The sequence below is a fragment of the Gymnoscopelus braueri genome (genome assembly GCF_963280865.1).
Source record: "Gymnoscopelus braueri genome assembly, chromosome: 21".
NCBI lineage: Eukaryota > Metazoa > Chordata > Actinopteri > Myctophiformes > Myctophidae > Gymnoscopelus > Gymnoscopelus braueri.
The window spans coordinates 32,709,592-32,728,858 of NC_137623.1; the positions used below are offsets into that span (position 1 = coordinate 32,709,592).

Below are 19,267 nucleotides of genomic sequence, written 5' to 3' on the forward strand. Positions count from 1 at the left end.
TGTGTGTGTGTGTGTGTGTGTGTGTGTGTGTGTGTGTGTGCGCACGCGTGTGCACGTGTGCGTGCACGTGCTCTAGTTGTTCCATTTGTGGTGAGGATGGGTTCTGGAACAGCACTATAATAACAGCTAAAAGGAGAATGCAGCAAGTGGAGTCTGTAGTTTAATCAACAATAGGACTGTGGTTATTATTTACATAACCATAAGTTTGACCTTTCTGGTTGCGTTTTGCCACTAAGCTGCTTCTTACCGTTCGTTACCTGCATCTTCTCCGTCTTTGGTACCATATTAGTGAGGATGGGTAAGACCCGATTTTTGAAAAATGTGGACACGGCTCACAAAAGCGCCAAATTTTTTCTACATGCTCTCCATCACCATAAGTTTCATTTTGGAAGGGCAGCCACGTCATCAAGATGGCAGAAGGCGGCCATCTTGGATTGCAAAGATGGCCACCATGTAATATCTATAAGTGCGAATATCTCGGCTTCCAAGCCACTTAGAATGTCAATCTTGGTGTCTAAATATACATTTTCTGGGACAAGGAATCCAATAAAACTATAGGGAATATCAATAAGTGACTAATTCTGCCAATATTAGATAATTTGGTTGATTCTGGCCATATATTGATTGGTGGCCACAGTATGAACACAATTGTATTAAAATGTATGTGTCGGCTAGATTATGCACAGCATATTGGTATGAGTTAGTATGTTTTAGAAAAAGGAAATAAACAACACCACCATGAAGAAGGAATGGCTACACAAAAGACGTTCAAAGAGCAAACACTAGCACTTGTGCACACCATCAGTGGGATGGGCAATCCGTTCCTAGATGATCGCCACAAGCTTCTAATGTTGGACACACGAAATGTGATTGACGAGTCAGTGGTTAACACAGTCCGCACTGTGGAATCAGTGGGCAGAGAACAGTACGACAAGTACCATAAGACAGTGATCATGGACCGCACACACTCCATTCATGAGCCCATCAAAAATAACTCACTGCCTCTCTTCAGATGCCCAACACTCAAGATCAAGACCAAGCAGGCAGGGCAGATCTCAATGTTGAAGGATGATGTGGCACTCTTCTCCCGGTTATATATAGCCACGCAACACAGAGAGGGGAACATGAGCACCTTCTTTAAACATGAAAACCATCCATACCCTCCCTCTCTATCTGACAGAGGGAAACTACGGCTGGGAAAGAAGTCAGATCTGCTAAATATTCTGACACAGAAGACACAAGAAGAACCTCCAGCTACGTTTGATGTCAAAGTACTCGATGGAGCTGCTGTGGTGCACTTCCTGTCCACTACCAACATTACCACATTTGACAACAAGGGAGAAGCGAGGCAAAGGGATACGACGGAAGGTGGCTGGTCAGAACAAGCTGCCGGGGAATTGGTCAGATTTCCTGTGTGACCCTATAAACAAGCAGGAACTCTTTGCCTTTCTCTCTGGGAAGATTGCATCCACTGCCTGGGCAGAGGGCAAGCTGGTCTTCATCACATAAGGCATCACAGTGGTCGGCACAGACACCAGCCACTCGATGCTGCCATGTAACCATGAAGAGGCCGACACCAGGATAGTGATTCACCTGCTTGATGCCCTGGAACATGGCTGTTCTACCTGCTTGATACGCACTGTGGATACGGATGTTGTCGTTATCCTCATCGGCAAGTTCCATGCCCTGCTCGCCAAGTATCCAGCTGCAGACATCTGGGTTGCTTTTGGCACTGGCAAGAACTACACCTATGTTCATATAAACATGATCTGCCATGCTCTGGGCAAAGACAAGTCCACAGCACTTCCCGTCTTCCACTGTTACACAAGCTGTGACACAACATCAGCATTCTGCGGGAAAGGGAAGAAGTCAACAAGGGAGAAGCTTGGAATTCCTACCCTGAGGTCACCCAGGCCTTCAACTACATGGCAGAAAATCCATACACTTCTGTGACGATAGATGCCCAACACTTTCAGCTTCTTGAGCGTTTCACAGTCATCATGTATGATAAGACAAGTGATATGGAATCTGTCAATGAAGCACGACGAGAGTTGTTCTGCCAGAAGAACAAAACGATGGAACACATTCCACCAACGCAAGATTCACTGCTGCAGCACGTGAAGCGAGTTGCCTACCAGTCTGGGATCTGGGCCTCGTCTGAACTGGCCCAGCAGCCGACACCTAGTCCAGAAGGATGGGGATGGACATTGGATGACAACAACCAGGTCTGGCTTCCTGTGTGGAGCATTCTACCGATGGCGTCAAAAGCCTGCAATGAACTGGTCAAGTGCGGTTGTAAAAGAGGTTGTGGTGCAAGGTGCTCATGCAAGAAGGCACACTGGAATTGCACAGATCTTTGCAGTTGTCAATGTGACAAATAATTTGAATGTTGTTATCCTTGAAAGTGAAGCTAATAATCTTCAATTCTCTTCACGCTCCATTTTTCAATGTGTCTGAAAATGATGTACATACATTGGCAGAATCAACCAAATTATCTAATCTTGGCAGAATTAGTCACTTATTGATATTCCCTATAGTTTTATTGTATTCCTTGTCCCAGAAAATGTATATTTTGACACCAAGATTGACCTTCTAAGTGGCTTGGAAGCCGAGATATTGGTAATTATAGATATTACATGGTGGCCATCTTTGCAATCCAAGATGGCCGCCTTCTGCCATCTTGATGACGTGGCTACCCTTCCAAAATGAAACCTATGGTGATGGAGAGCATGTAGAAAAAATGTGGCGCTTTTGTGAGCCGTGTCCACATTTTTTTGTTAACAGCCCTCACTATATGGGTTTGTGATGGCCGTGTCACAAGGTACTTCCTTAAAATGTATCTGTCTCAAAACATTTTTCGACAGATAAATCGAATACGTGAAATGATAGAATGTGTGAAAGGATAGAATGTGTGAAATGATAGGCAACAGTGCAGAGGAAACCAGAGGATATTTCAGTGCCTTTTCTATGCAGGGGATTATGAGATTCTGAAAGAGAAACTTCCCAGGTGTCTATTTTCGTCTTTGAGATCCTTCATTCCACTCAACCACAAAACAGTTTGTCTCAAATTATGTGGGTATTTGGTGCCTTTCTGAATGACAGGATCATTACAACAACGCGTATGCTCAAACAGTACAGCCACGTTGTTTACAGGATGCTTGCTGCACTACCACAGTGCTGATGTTCCACCTCTGATTGCTCTGAAAAATGCAAAAGCCATTCCACTTACAGCCATCACAAGGTCTGGATGACTTTCAGTAAAGCAGTAGTTCGAAAGAAATGACAAAAGTGCCTCTTAAATTCTGTTGAAAACATTTGAAGCAGAAAAGCCTGCAGTTTAGGGTAGACAGCGTAGATGCATGCACTCTATTGATTGGCTATCAATGTGGGCTCGAGGGGAAATGGGAATGGGGGAAAGAGCAACTGAAAGTAATAATGTTAACTGTGGGTTACTGTGTGTCAGCTTAGACTTCTGCTGGACAGTTATTTCATGCTGCGTTTACCCATGAAAATGCCTGCTGTAAAAAAAAGAAAAGTGCTTTCTCTGATGGATGTGTGTGTGTGTGTGTGTGTGGGGGGAGGGGACACGGGGGACGGGACGGACCCTTACCTGACGGGGCTGTTCCTGCCGTCGGGGTCACGAGCCGTCACGGCACCCACTTCCGTTCCCGTCGGTGCGTTTTCATAAACATCGAAGATGTAGTAATCCATAGAGAAGACGGGCGGTTCGTCCACGTCCCCCACTGTGATTTTCAGGGTGGCAGTGTCTTTGAAAGCACCGAGGTAGGTGAAGCGAGGGTCCACGTGCATGTTTGTGCCCTCGATGTGGAGCATGTACGTCTTCTTCCTCTCGAAGTTCAGTGGCTGTTGGGGGAATGTCAATAGAGAGTATGCACGTGTGTCTCTTTTCCACCGGCTCACGCCCCCTCATCTAGACTGAGTGGCAAAACATTGAGCAGCATGGAGCATTGGAGTTTGGAAGCGCTCGTTGGAAATCACTCAATGGTCCTTCTTACCACCTGTTTCTAATTTGCACATAATGCAGGAGGCAGCAGGACGTTGCGTTATTGAAAACAAGCACTTCCAAACTCTGACACTTATCTTCTCTGGAGATGCAGAGGGAACACACTTGATAAGAGGATTCTTACAGAAGATGCGGGGGTTTTAAATGTGTATGTGCTGCAACTTAATTCTATTCAGTTGACTTACTAAATAATCACCTGCACTGAATTCATTGACAGAAAGTAGCTCATAACAATGTCTATGGTGGATTTTTATGAAACAAAAACTTTGCAGATAGAAAGAGGATAATTTAAGCTTTCCGTACAGCTGCCATGTTGGTGAGTTTAACGTCGTTTAATACAATCAGATAGGACTTTTCTGTTTGGATGTATGGGCTGTCAAGGCCAGAAAGTCGTTTTTTTGCCACTCAGTAGGCGTTCCCGCATAACTTCCGGGTACAATGATGTCACGCGCATAGCCTCTATTTGAAGATGTCGTTAGCAGTAGTTTGACTTTTGGCCGTGTTTTTTTTAGGTCGTTTTTGCAATGCAAGACAGCAAAGCGGGAAAGGGCAATGGGTGCTGAATTACCCCAAGCTAAGTAAGACGTGCTGTCGATATTAACACTAGTGAACCCCTAACTTCACAGGTAATGTATGCTTCAACAGGGGGTCCGGGACCCCTAGGTGGTCCTCAGAGTTATTACAGGGGGTCCTCCAAATCTTTGTGTGATGGGAACTTTATTTAACCACTTGAACCCTAGCATCCCTATTCTGAGGGGAACTTTAGCTAAAAATAGCGGATCTACAAGCTTGTAGATCGGCTATTTTCGGCAAAGAGGTTTGGTGTAGAGGAGGAAAGAAGAGCAGACCAAGTACAGAGTGAAAGGTCAAGTTTACTAAGTATTGACGGTTTAAGTGGTTAAATGTCTGAAAATACACATGAATATGAATCCAACATGATATTGCTATCAAACAAGTCTATGAAGCTGTCTATGAAATCTATAAAAAAGTTAAATCTGCAACACAATTTTATACAATGTGCAGTGGGGGGGGGTCCCTGCTTCATCTCTCCCTCAGCTTGGCCTGAAAAAACGTTGATGACCCCTGGTCTAGATGGTAATCGAGACACAGACAATGAGATAGAAAAAGAAACAAAGGGCCTGATTAAAAATAAATACAATCTTGTCCCAAAATTACTAATAAAATAAAAAAAAGATGATACAGTTCAAAATCAGCAACATTGGATTCACCAACTGAAAAAATTGCAAAAAGAAAAGACCCAGACACTTGAAAATAAAATAAGATGCCTGCGCGCCTTCTCGACGAAATGTCAGGCAACCAATGCTTTGGAGTGTCTCAGAAAGAATTAATTCCTGCTTCTAAGGAACCGTTTATTTACCTTTTTCAGGCTGATGACTCCCTCTCCGGTGTCCCTGTCTGTGGATATAGAAAATGTGTTGGCGCCCTCCGAGTTGATGATGCTGTACTTGATGTCAGCGTTGACACCCACGTCCTCATCATTAGCTTTGATTTTCCCCACCGCTTTCCCCTCTTGTGCTGATTCTGGGACGTAAAGCTGGTAATTTTCTGTGGAAGAACATTGAAGTGCGAGTGATGCTGATTTTAAAAGGAGCATTTCAACCACACAGCCTGCAGTGAAAGTGATGGTCCACGAGAGAGTGTTATGCTTGTTTACTGTTATATTCATATGAAACAGCGAATTAAATATGATATGTTCTTGTACAGAATGTTCCAAGGCGTATTATAGATCGGTGATGCTAGGACTTATTTAAATTCATATTTAAATGGCATTAATTTAACTGAAAACATAAGTGTCCAACTGATAGCATCAGTGGGTGGAATAAAAACAGAATTAACTCAAGAAGATTAATGGTGCAAAACATTGCACAGTATGGGTAGTATGCATGAAGTTATGAATTTAGCCAAATGACTCGACAGCTTTTCCTGACTGATCGAGCAAATGATACAAGCTAAGCATTTAGACCCCGTTACCCTCTGTTCCCCTTAGGGAAAGTCATTAAAAAATATGCCACAATTCTGAAATTGACATTAAATACTAAACTGGATTTGATAGCACTCAAATGGAGTCTATAAAACACTGAGCCACACAATCATTCAGAACATGTTGATGGTTCAGTAATAGTTTCCGCAGTGGCACAAAGTGAACAATTCATAGCTATGAGTGACTGGAAGTGATTAGGCACTTTTAGAGACAAGCTACCATGAATTTATAATTACATAGTTATATCTATTATTAACACAGGATAGACAGGATAATACTTTCCAATACAGAATTTGAGGAATGGATTAGTTAAATTGCTGGCCCAAAATACATGCTCAGCAAGTGGTTCTCAAACCTGGTCCCAAGGCGCAAGGTTACAGCTCATTTTCTATTCTACCAGCATCTTAATTGTGTTCACACGATGTCCCAGGTGTTAATTATAGTCTTACAACTTCTAGCAAGAAAGAAAAACAGCAGCACAGAGTTGCGAACCATTCATCAACATCCTGTGTGAGAAAAGCCTTTGTGAGGGAACTTAATTGCTCACAAAAAAAAAGTTGAAAAGTGTCTCGGCTCAAATGAAAAGTATTGAAACGTTTACTCTTCTTCTCCGGAGATGCATATAGGGAACACACTTGATAAGAGGATTCTTACAGAAGATGCTGGGGTTTTAAATGCGTATGTGCTGCAACTTAATTCTATTCAGTTGACAAAATGGTAGCCTTTATTGACTCGAATTTTACATGACATTGCTCCAAAATGCTAAATATATTGTCACTGTCGGGCAGAAGCATTGTACAGTGTGTCCACTTTTCAGGAAGTGTAGAAAAAGAGCTCATACCGTGTCGTGTGACACTGTCATACTACTAAGTATAAAACAGGGCATTCATTTATGAAAAGATGTACAATAATACGGAGATACAATGATTCAATTAATGAGCGTAGCTCTTTATAATTCCTTTCTCCAGACAGTATACATACTTTGCGGGAACTTGGGGGGGTTGTCGTTGACATCGGACAGTGTGATGTTGACAGTGGTGGAGCCCGATAGTCCCCCGACCTGGCCGGCCATGTCTTTGGCTTGGATGACCACAGCATAGTGCTCTCTAGCCTCCCGGTCCATGTTCGACAAGGCCGTCCTGATGATCCCTGAGAGCGCCATGGAGAAGGAACATGACATTAGACTGACAGGCATTACACACCAAACAAGGTACAGTCAATCACACATCAAAGTGTTTAGCCGGTGGGCTAGGCGATATGACTTAAATTTTATATCAGGATTATTTTATACGTTTGCCTCGATAACAATCCGTTTTCGCAGTTTTTATATATATATTTATATATATATATAATATATATATATCAGGGGTTGACACTCAGAGGCACTTGCCCGTCGGGCAAGTACAGGTCATGTTCTACTTGCCCACAGGTCTTGCCCACTTGCCCGAAAAGTTAATCGTCCTTTATAAAACGATAGGTTAAATTTGAATTACTGTTCAATTAAACACTTATTTTTATACCTCAATATGTATGCCAAATATCTAAATAGCTATGAATATGACTATGGGTTGAAGGTAGGGTAAGTGGTATTTTTTGGTTAAAACAAAAAGGGTTTTGTTATGGGTTAAAGCTCTATATTCTGATAGTACTCATTGCTATAGAGTGTTTGTTCAGTAACAGGGGTCTCTCTGTCTCTCCAGCTCTTTGATAGACAGAAAATAAATGTCCAGTTAGGTGACACCATTTCAGCCAATCAGGAGAGAGTACCCATTTATCAGCTTCATTTTTATAATGTTCCAGTTCCAATTTTACATGCTAATTTCTTTGTGTCATCACCTCCAATTTCACTTGTTTAATCTGTATCCTGTCTGAGTTCTCTGTCCTGATTCGATAAAATTGGTATCCTGACCCGAAAAGGCATTTTCTGTTTAATAAAGAGCTGGAGAGACAAAATGTGCACCTGCCCGTGGGGCAACCAGATAGCAAACTTCACCTGCCCTACCATTTTATTTACCTGCCCCGGACAGGCGGGCAGGTGTTAGTGTCAACCCCTGTATATATACATATGTATGCTCCCATGGGTGCCAATTTACCAATGAGCAAGCAGGTGGGGAGGTGTTCAGTGTCTTTGCTCAAAGGCACTGTGACAGGAGGCTACTGAAGTATATGTTTACTTACTTTACTTTATTTGTTTATTTGCAGCTGCCTTTGATTAAGTTACTTTTCTTTTTTCTTGTTCTTTCTCTTCTGCACTGTAAATGCATCTGTTATTTTTTACTTCTCTTGTTTTATGCATCCTAATAGTCATTGTATAATTGTGTTTCCTTTGCTTGGGGTTCTGTGCAAAGCACAATACATTCCCTTGCTGTTGAAATGTGTTATACAAATACAATTGCCTTGCCGTGCCTATTTGGACAGGACAATGCACATTAATGAACATTAATACATGTAAGTGAAAATTCATTAACATAAACATGCCAGATTTAGCTAGAAGCTCATTTCCATCCATAGTCCCCAAACATAAAAACTATAAAATACAAACATAGCAAATACAGAAATGAACACACAACTCCCTATACAGTAGTTGGCCCATACTCAACCTGTAACCACCCATTTACAGTCTTTATGACTACAATTATGAGTGAGCAGGAAGCAGTTCATTATTATGTGCTCAAGAAGGTGCCATTACTGTTGGATCAAACATGTCTGACTGCCTTTCACAGTATTGGATCCTCAGACAGCATGACAGCTATGCACCCGACAACATTAATGATGAATCAGTAGAATACACCACTCAACCACTCAATACTGTGTCCAATAGCACATATCAACGGCTTCTCCAACTTCTTTTTTCTTGGTATGAATTGTATGAGAATGGAGGTTCAGTCAGCAGTTAACGAGAGAGAGAGAGAGAGAGAGAGAGAGAGAGAGAGAGAGAGAGAGAGAGAGAGAGAGAGAGAGAGAGAGAGAGAGAGAGAGAGAGAGAGAGAGAGAGAGAGAGAGAGAGAGAGAGAGAGAGAGAGAGAGAGAGAGAGAGAGAGAGAGAGAGAGAGAGAGAGAGAGAGAGAGAGACGGGGATAGAGAGGGTGGCTGTATGTTTGATGTGGAGAACGAGAGGGAGAATTAGCGGGGAGAGAGGAAGGGAGATAGAGGGAGAGAGCCTATATATCCATATTCATATAAGGCATACTGTAGATATTAGCACTAGTGAACCCCTAACTTCACATACTGTATGTGTCCAGATGGTAGTTGAGCCACCAATACACCTCCAGCTTACAGTGGAGTAGTGTTTCATATGATTATGATAAAGGGAAGGGATAAAACACACTGACATACAGAAAGCAACGTTTGAAAGAGAGAAATACAAATGGCTACAAGTGAAATGAAAAGGGCCTGAAGTAAATACAAAATTTGTCTGAATATTGCTAATAAAATAGATAATCTACAGTTCAAAATGTAGGGTCTGTGAGCCCATCCTTTCAAGGTTAGCCCTCCTCCACTTTTATTATATTTTAAATGACTATGCCTTGGTGCGGTGGAGAATGCAACTTTCTGTGGAGCCCATTCCATCATATTTATTACTACAATAACGTGGAGAAACGCAGCCATGAACTTTCCCTTGGCTAAAGCAATGATATATGGCCACCTCCCTGGCCATTATGGACATGGAACACATGTCCATGTCCCCCCCCCCACCCCCCCCTGTGTTCTCTGGTATATTTGAGCCACCCGTCTCCCATAAGGGTGATTCATATAGAGAATGTGCGAGAAAATCATTATTTCAAAATTACAAAACAACTGCAATTTAGTACATGTATAACGTTAGATTCAATATACAGTAACTGCACAAACAGCACAATTGGCCGATTGCCCTCTCCCTATACATAACAACATACATACATACATACATACACACACACACACACACACACACACACACACACACACACACACACACACACACACACACACACACACACACACACACACACACACACACACACACACACATACATATATACAATACATACATACATACATACATACAGTACATACAGAACATCCAAAAACCTCACTGCATCCACACGATTGTGTCAGCACAGCCAACATTCAGAAATATAATCTTATATAATATCAAAGCTCCATTGTGTGTTAGTTACGTCATTTGGGGTCACAGGGGATTGCAATTGCCATCCCCTAGTGTTCACATTTAACCTCAAATTCGGTTATTGTATGCATAAATATGCATATTTTCTCCACTTTTTAATTTTGTACAGATTAATCAGATTTTAGATCGGCGCTGAGTGCATCTTAATCTACTCCCGTCCATCTGCAGGTGACACACGTGTTATAGACATACTTACTTGTCTGCAACCATACATTCATTAGCCACTTTTAACTGGGCATCCCTATATTGGGAATGTTATTATAGGCGAAAAAACACTTTTTCCCCCCAAAATAGCTACTCCTAGCTGTTTTTCAAATAGGGTTTAAATGTCAACGTTTTTTTTTGCCATCCCCTACTTTTTTTCTGCAATGACGCCTCTTTGTGTTTCACTGCCCCAACCCATAAATGAGGGTATAATAACAAGCCATTATTTCAAAACAATTAAGGCACACCTCTCCTAATGTACTTCCTCCGGCTCCCCCATCTATCAAAAAAAACAACAACATTGCATGCACCCAGCAGAATATGCTAGCCAAAGTGAGACAGACTTACAGTAGGCACCGTTGGCAGTTTGTTTCTGCTTTGTTATCATGTCAAGTGAAGAGGTAGGTTAAATGTATTGAGCAATTAAATTGGATAATGCTTTTTCTGCGGCTATAGATTGTAATGGCCATTCAGTGACACTGTAGTTCGAAGGCATTTCGTGCCGATGTTAAAGAGCAAGGGAGACGGCAGGCTTTTTCATATAGCTCTGAGTGAAGAAGGGAAACAACATTTGCACGTATTGCTAAGTAATCTACCACTGTTTATCAATGAAACCATCATACAGCAATTACTATTTCCGGGCCTTGTGATTATCAGAAATAGCACAATGCAGCTTGAAACTATTTTGTTTAAATGTAAAGGTAACCTGGTAGACCAAGTAAACTATTCTCTACAGTACACACCGGTTTTGTTTTGTTTTGTCAGTCAGTCAGTCAGTCAGTCAGCCAGCCAGCCTGCCAGCCAGCCAGCCTGTCTTTCATTCCTTCTTCCTTCCTTTCTCTCTCCCTCCCTCCCTCCTTCAATAGGGAAAAACTAATCCACTCAAGCTCAGGCAGATTCCATTGTAGAAAGTGGGTCAAGGAACAAACAGGCCAGTGGAATTAACATCCCGGGGATCTAAGGTTACACATCGTCTGTCAAAGTCTCTTAGTCTATCTGTGCACCTTGGCTGATCCAGCAACAGCCTGCGACACATGGATCAACACTACCAGCAGCGGTTACAAAGCATTCCCTATCATAAGATGATCTTGAGTTGAACGCACCGCCGACACAAGTAGAGGGGGTAATCATGTGAGCTTAACTGCCTCTGCAGCAAGTAACATTCAACACATGATCTTGTATCAGGGCTTTAAAGTGGCCTAATCTCAGACAGCATAACCTTTCAAAGTGCAGGGTGGATAAGGTGATCAAATGCGACTTTATTTCAACCACTGTGTCCTGACATTTTCTGTTCATTCTTCATCTTGATATTTCTCTGCTGATATTTCCAGGTGGCGTGTACCATAAAAAGCCAGTATCAGCACGGCATTGAAGTGATTAATGAGATTCATAATGATTACGTCCATCTATTTGTCTTCCCTATGCAGTACAATTCCTCTTTTATTCTTCCTATAGAGACTGGAAGCTGTTGCTGTGTTTATCGGTTCCAAGTCAGTACATCAAAAATACCAATACACAGAGAATGCTGTCTGTTCTTGCAGCACAGATAGCATACATTTATAATGAATGCATGCATCTCAAAACCCCTTTCAAATGCCAACTCTAAGCCCGAGTGCACAGCTTTTCCTCCAATCATGCAGGCTCCTCCAATTACTCCTGGCTGGTTCTTGGATATTAACTGGAATCTTAGCATTTCTTAATTTAGGGTCTTCAAAAAGGGAGACGTCGCCAGGCGGCCAGTTTCCATTAAACCAACGGCAAGACAGACGTTCTGACCTTTTGCAGTCTCTTATTACTGCTTTACCCGTAGAAGGCCTGTTGCTCCAGAGCTGTCACTCATGGCGCTGTGGAGGGAGGTCAGTGTGCACACGCCAAGAAATATGAATTGTCCCCTGGCCCTTTCTCTCCCCTCCATCTTTTGATATCCACACATGAATTACCCCGCTTCAGACGATGCCCTGCCATTTGTCAACATGTCCGCTGCTTAGAAAGACACCACACACACACACACACACACACACACACACACACACACACACACACACACACACACACACACACACACACACACACACACACACACACACACACTATACAAGGCATTTAACTCACTCTATAAACAATGCATCCTCTCCCCCCAAAAAAAAATAATGTTTATGGCCCACTACAACTTTATACCCCTCAACAAATGATGCCCTGTGGCCATAGTGTCCTTCATACCCTGCCTGTCTTGCATCAGCTGATTTCACCAAGTGAAATGCTGCCCAATTCGAGCCTGGTCCGAACCACTGGAAAACCAGGACATTTACTGTATTTTGCACTGTACTGTAGTTTGACAAAGATCTGGCACCGACCAGCCAGGAGACTTAATCACACTCATCCCGACGTGCCAATGCCACAAAGCTGTGACTGAGTGAAGTTCTGAGAAGCTATGGTCGACTGAACTAAGAAGACAGCCTGATAAATTAGCAAACAAATAAGACAAAGAAGCCATTATGCATTGCTTGTTTTCCTGCAGTAATGCTAATGACTATTACAGCCAAATGATTTTAACATTAATGTTGTCAACAAACAACCTCCCCCAGCAATCGTCATGCCACACAAGCAGCATACGGAGAAGATTTGGAAGATTCAAAATATTAATCCATATGGCCCAAGGAAACCCCCCCCCCCCCAAAAAAAAACTTCAAAACAACAACAAAAAATCAGTGACTCCAATTAGTCCAGGGCTGAGCATGTACGAACTTTTCACTCAGAGGTTTATACAAATATTGAGTTATCACGCTGACCATAAAACCAGGCTAGGCATAAAGTTGCTTAACAATGTTGATTTGCGCTGAGAGCAGTGATCTCCATATAGGCATAATCTGGGCATGCAACGTGCCAATTTGGGCTGATGTCAGGCATGTCCATATTTGGGCTAATAACACAGCGTAAATAGTTGCATTATACCGTTAGTCTGCCCATATTTTTTACTTTTAGTTATTGTCTCCGCCAGAGGTGGAGAGTATGTTTTCGTTCCCGTCCCGCTGTGTCCCCCCCCTAGCCAAGCTAACATTGGTCAAGCTTCACGTGACACGTGACAATATGTTGTCACCAATGCTTTTGATTGGCTAGCGAGACGCATGACAAAATAAAATCCTATAAATAGGTGTGTCACTTCAAAAAACAAGTACTGTTTTTTGAAGTGAGGTAACATTGGTCAAGCTAACGGGATCAAGCTAACATTGGTCAAGTGACACGTGACAATATGTAATATAAATAGGTAAGACAGGATTAATCAGGAACAGTACTGGCGGAGACCTGTGCTCCGAGGAGCACATTCTCTAGTACTACTGTATGTATGTCTTGCTGCCCTGCCATTTGACCTTTGTGCCCACAAAAAAACTGCCACCTCAAAAAGTGAAGTTTCCCTTAAAATGATGCGTACAGCCAGAGTGTGAATGAAGGAATTGCAATTGATGCAGCACCACAATATTGCAAGTTGGGATAAGACCATTTTTTCTTTTGCGCCTGCAGCATTCGGTCCAACACAAGACAATGACCATACTATACACTGGCCCAGTGAGTGGTGAGGTGTAAATGATGTGTTTTCTTTTGAAGATGAGAACCTTGAGACATATCTTGATCCTTTGCCACTTGGTTCACACTCCTGGACACCTGCTCCGACTCTGCCTGAGTGGTGATATCGCAGGTAGTGGGAGCTACATCTCGGTGGAACTCGCCAGCTAATTTGGAAGATAATTGAGCGGGAGCTCACTTCCCCGAACAGTGGATCCGTTCGACGGAGCAAGACGGTTAGCCTTTTCCTCAACCCTCTCCAGTCTATTAAAAGTGGATACCATCACACTATCTGATGCTTTGTCTGGCTGGAAACTTCTAAAGGAGGACAATCGCCTGGGAGAACAAAAAGGCTTATGGCAGATTACCACCGCTATTCCTTCCCCTTCTTCAGGGCCCCTTGGTTGTTGGTACAGCCAATGCCGTGTTGTTGTGCTTCTGGAACCAATATCCCCAGACAACCTGAAAGATATCTTTATCTCTTTGGAGAAAAAAAAAAAAAAAAGTGGTATAGCCTACCTGTTGAAATACTGTGTTTCTCTATCATTCAAAGTCATTCAGTAACTAGACAGTAAAGTCAATTAGTTTAATTGTCTCCGCCAGGCCGAAGACGTGGCAGAAACTATGCTTGGCACCCATGCCCCAAATCTTTCAGATGGGCCTGTTATAGAGCCACCAAGAGGCCGATTTTTGCAACAAACAAAAAAAATCATATTACTCCTTCAGATTTGGTCAGAAAACCACGCAAATCGATTCATAATATCTCTATAGTCATGTGATCAAGACAGATCTGTTCAATTTTTCATAATCCATTCTGATTGGCTAACATTGGCTTCCAAAGTTTGCAGGATTGGTCCGTTTTGACCCCATCAGACCTTTTCGTGCACACTGCCATTAGGCAAAGGAAGAAACTCCACCTCAGAATATTCAAATCAACCTCTTGGTGGTGGCATGGCACTGCTAGGCTGCTATACATTTTGGCATATAACTCTTAGGTCTACAACCAAACTTGTATTTTTTCCCTGGATTCCTTGGATGATGATGCAACTCCCCATATAGGCCCATTTACACTTTTTTTTTTTTTTGCCATTTTGCTTTTTCTGCAAAACAGTTACACGCAACTCAGCCCCGCAGAAATATGCACCCATTTCCAGTTAGACCTAAGACTACTGGTGTCAAAGAACTACTGTGCTGACGTGATCTCCCACCCCAAGCAGGGATCTATGAACCTAGACCGCAAAAGAAGGGGCTTCTAATTCTAAAGGATCCTTCTCACCTGGCTAAAAAACTTCTTTATTGCCATTTATTCTCACAAGAGACTAAAAGGCATTAGGAGCAGAACAGGTTCCATAATAGCCCAAGCTGTCCACCTCCTTAATGGGACAGTTATAGCTGAGTGGGTAGAGAGACCGTCTGGTAATCATAAGGTCAACAGTTCGACACTCGGATCCCCCATCTACGAGTCGAAGTGTCCCTGTGCAAGAGACTTAACCTGAAGCCGATTCTACAATTGTCTTCCAATTCCCAACAGTATTCTGAAAAAAAAAACGTATGTTTCTAAATCAGTGGTGCTCAAACTTTTTCATGTCAAGGACCCCCAAAATGATATGTATTTTGCCGTGGACCCCCATCTCAAAATATATTGTTCCAGGGACCCCCAGAAGCAAAGATTTGAGCTTGAAAACAATACATATTCAAAGATTTGCACACATTTTCACGATTTTTCTAAAATAACAGATCTACAAGTTCATAGCGCGGCACTCGGTGCCGCTCTATGAGCTTGTATATCTGCTATTTTTGAATAGCCAAAGTGTAAAATAATGCTTTTTAGCTCAATTGAAAAAGTGACATATGGGTTAACCCCATAGCTCTCCACCGTGCGCTCGGCTGAGAAAACCAAATACTGGGTGAATGCAGAAAAGTTAATTCCCCTCCCCTGGGGACAATACAATACTTGTTTTGCCTTAACTCAAATGTAGCACTGGAGGCTAAATAAAAAGGTTAAATAACTTTGCAATAAGGTGGATGTTTCTAAGGCACTTAATGCACTTCATCTAGAGGGCCGTTTGACGTCGCTGCTGTCGTTTATCTATGGTGTACGTTTGGATTTTATTTTACCCATTTGTTGCCTGCTTTTATGATTATTGTATGAGTTGGATAACATTATCTGTTTTGTACTGTGTTTAATGTATTCAGAATCAGAATCAGTTTTATTGTCACATCACAGGTTTACAAGGTAAAAAAGTGGGTGAAATTCTTTTTTGTACATCGTTCCCATCGCAACGTTAGTTTCCATAGAAAGAAGAGGGGGGGGGGGGAGAAGAAGAGGTAGGGGGGCAGGTGGGAAGGAGATCAAAACAAGAGAGCAACAGAAGGCCAGACAAGTTATCTACATATTTACAAATTACCTGAGATAAAAAAACTAAAAAAACTAAACTAAGGTGCCTGAGCATAGCAGCAATGTATTGTATACTGTGCATGTTATACTTATACTGTGCATGATAGACAATGGACGTTAAGGTGCTTAGAGGAAAAGGAGCACAATAAAAAAATACCAAAAAAAGTCAGTGCGTTATACAAGGGATTAAGGTGCAAAAGGTCAGTGCGTGTCCACCTAGAGTGGACTGACCCTAGTATAATCCGCGAGTAGCTCCATGAGGGAGTGCAACAAAAAGTCATTTGTACCTGGTGTAGTCCACAGGTGTGTCCGAGGGGGGGGGCTAAAGTCCAAGTCATTGTCCCTGGTATAATCCACAGGTGTGTTCAGGAAGAGCCAGAAAAGTCTGCGCCGCCTGCTGTCAGGCTGCTGAACTCATCCAGGCTTATGCCCCATTCAGCATTCTGACAGCAGCTGGATTGAAACTACACCAAAACCTGGTGGTGGAACTCTTGATACTGCGGTAGAGCCCCTTGCCCGGTCGCGGTCGTTGTAGGGGGTTGAACAGTCTGTGACTTGGGTGGTGCTTGTCCTTGATGATGCGCTTGGCTTTGACCACGCACCGCTTTTTGTACAGTTCCTGTAGCGCTGGGAGCTCGATTCCCATTATCCGCTCTGCCGATCGCACTACTCGTTGTAGGCTGATCTTTTCTCGGGCAGTGCAGTTCCCGTACCAGGCCGTGACACAGCCTGTTAGGATGCCTTCAACAGAACTGTTGTAGTACAGCCATAATGTATTATGTATTTCATGAACGAGACAATTTCTGTCTTTTTCAGTCTTTATTTAAGCAAACTCAAATGATACAGCTCGAAAGACACTGTTATACCATGTGCACGACAGGCTACTACAAATGTTACTGAGGGCACTACTGGCGCTAATAAGACACCACCACTATTGATAATTCCTTGGCAATAATCATTTAGCATTGCACAAAATTATTCTGGTCACAACCAGGGTTATTATAGTTAACTAAAACTAACAAAATAACGAAAACTAGAACTGATTAAAAGAAAATGGATAATCAGAACCATTAAATTGTATTTCTGAGTTATATTGAAGAAATAAAGGTCCTACGTCAGTAATTATTTATACTGTAATTAAACCCTGCATTGCAGACCAAAAGGGAAATACAAAACTGTTGCTTTTGTCTGACCCAAAATTAATTAAACAAATGAATAATTCAATTCAACTAAGCAATCAGTGCATTGACGTTCAAAATACAAATGAACAGAACAATATCACACATTTATGTGGCAGTGTCACAATTTGTTAAAAAAAACTGAAAACCTGAAAACTGAAACTGTATTTACAAAACTAAGTAAAATGATAGAGAAAATGTCCCTAGTTTTAGTCCTTAACAAAAACCTTCAAACATAGCAAAGATAGCAGATCTAGAAGTTCACAACTCTGCTATTTTTGCTATTTTTCTGACCTTGTTGATTCTTAAGCCCCTCACAAATCCACATTACAATAAAAAGCTAAAACGAACACTAAAACTATTAAAAACTAAACCAAAACTACACTTTTTGAAATAAAATAAAAATAAATTCAGCGGGTTATTGCACGTTAAGTGCACAGGGAGGGTTGATAGCTGCCGATTGACTGACAAAGTGGCGTTGATCCGACCGCAGGCAGGGCTAATCCATGAGCATCTCCATCTGTGTCAGCTACTTCAATAAAGTCGAACACTCCCAAATCCCAGATCAGCAGAGAAATTAGCCTACTTAAGATGCAGAGGGGATTGGGGGTCGTCGTGTAATGTGTGTGTGTGTGTGTGTGTGTGTGTGTGTGTGTGTGTGTGTGTGTGTGTGTGTGTGTGTGTGTGTGTGTGTGTGTGTGTGTGTGTGTGTGGGGCGGGTTTGTGTGGGTTCAGGAGACATAACACTCTAGAGGAAAACCCTTGCTATCTCTTGGGGCAAGTGACACATCCTCAGTCGCGATGGAGAGTACAGGATCCCGCTATGAAAAAGGATAAATGTCATCAACCACAATATTATTTTGCTGAGATACATGACGCTTGGTTTGAAATTTGCAAAGCATGTAATAAAGTGAGCGTAATTCACCGATATTGTTTCTTAAGTAGTTTCTCTATTTCATCACGACATAAGTAGTATGACTCATTTTTCCTTGCGGAAACTTTCCCACGAGACAGCAACAGGTGAAAGAGCAAGTACAACAATCGCTACTACGGTGCATCTAAATACTTCCATTTTGATTATTATTATTTAATTTCTAATTTGAAAAGGATATACTATCTAAAGTAAAAGCTTTGAGTTAGCTGAAAGGCTTGACTTTGTTGGCAGCCTCATTTCCTGATGTCGTTAGGCATCCTAGAATACATTTTATTGTAATGTTTCTCCCCACAGTTCTACCTCTGTAACACTGCAGTGAAATCGTGCTGTGAACATTGAATGTTATCTCAGACTATACAACTTGTTGATCACGCCCAGATGCCAAGAGAGAGATTAAGGGGATTATATTGAAGAAATAAAAACTGACTTCGTGGACATAATGCTATAAATACGGGTTTGTTTATACACATCACACCTCAGTATATTACAAATGATAATTCAGTACTTTCCCCCCTAGACTTGATCTATTATATTCCAGGAGAAGAGCAATTCTACAGGCCTCAGTGGGAGGCTCTCTTTTGCACTTTCCTTCCTTTACGTTAATCAAATTTGTTTTATGTCATATTCTATTCGGCTATCAAACAAGTCTTCATCATGGTTTGAACAGTGGGCCAGATTTATGTCCTATACATTACGCTTTGAGCTTCATGCAATACCTCTTGTTAACCAGTAATGGTCCTACCTAACCACAAGATCAATTTCTCTTTGGGAGAGTAGGAAGACCATCTCCAACCATCA

At 42.0% G+C, this 19,267-nt stretch overlaps 1 protein-coding gene across 1 annotated transcript in view; it reads right to left on the reverse strand.

The window, feature by feature from the left end:
* The window catches only part of LOC308076966 (cadherin-18-like), a gene marked incomplete at both ends in the record, with an annotated part of 130,693 nt that overhangs the window by 60,628 nt on the left and 50,798 nt on the right, over positions 1 to 19,267 (reverse strand). The window contains 3 exons of the mRNA XM_080417491.1: positions 3,611 to 3,864; positions 5,403 to 5,590; positions 7,008 to 7,175. Coding sequence (XP_080273617.1) covers positions 3,611 to 3,864; positions 5,403 to 5,590; positions 7,008 to 7,175 — 610 coding nt within the window. The remainder of the gene's footprint in view (positions 1 to 3,610; positions 3,865 to 5,402; positions 5,591 to 7,007; positions 7,176 to 19,267) is intronic.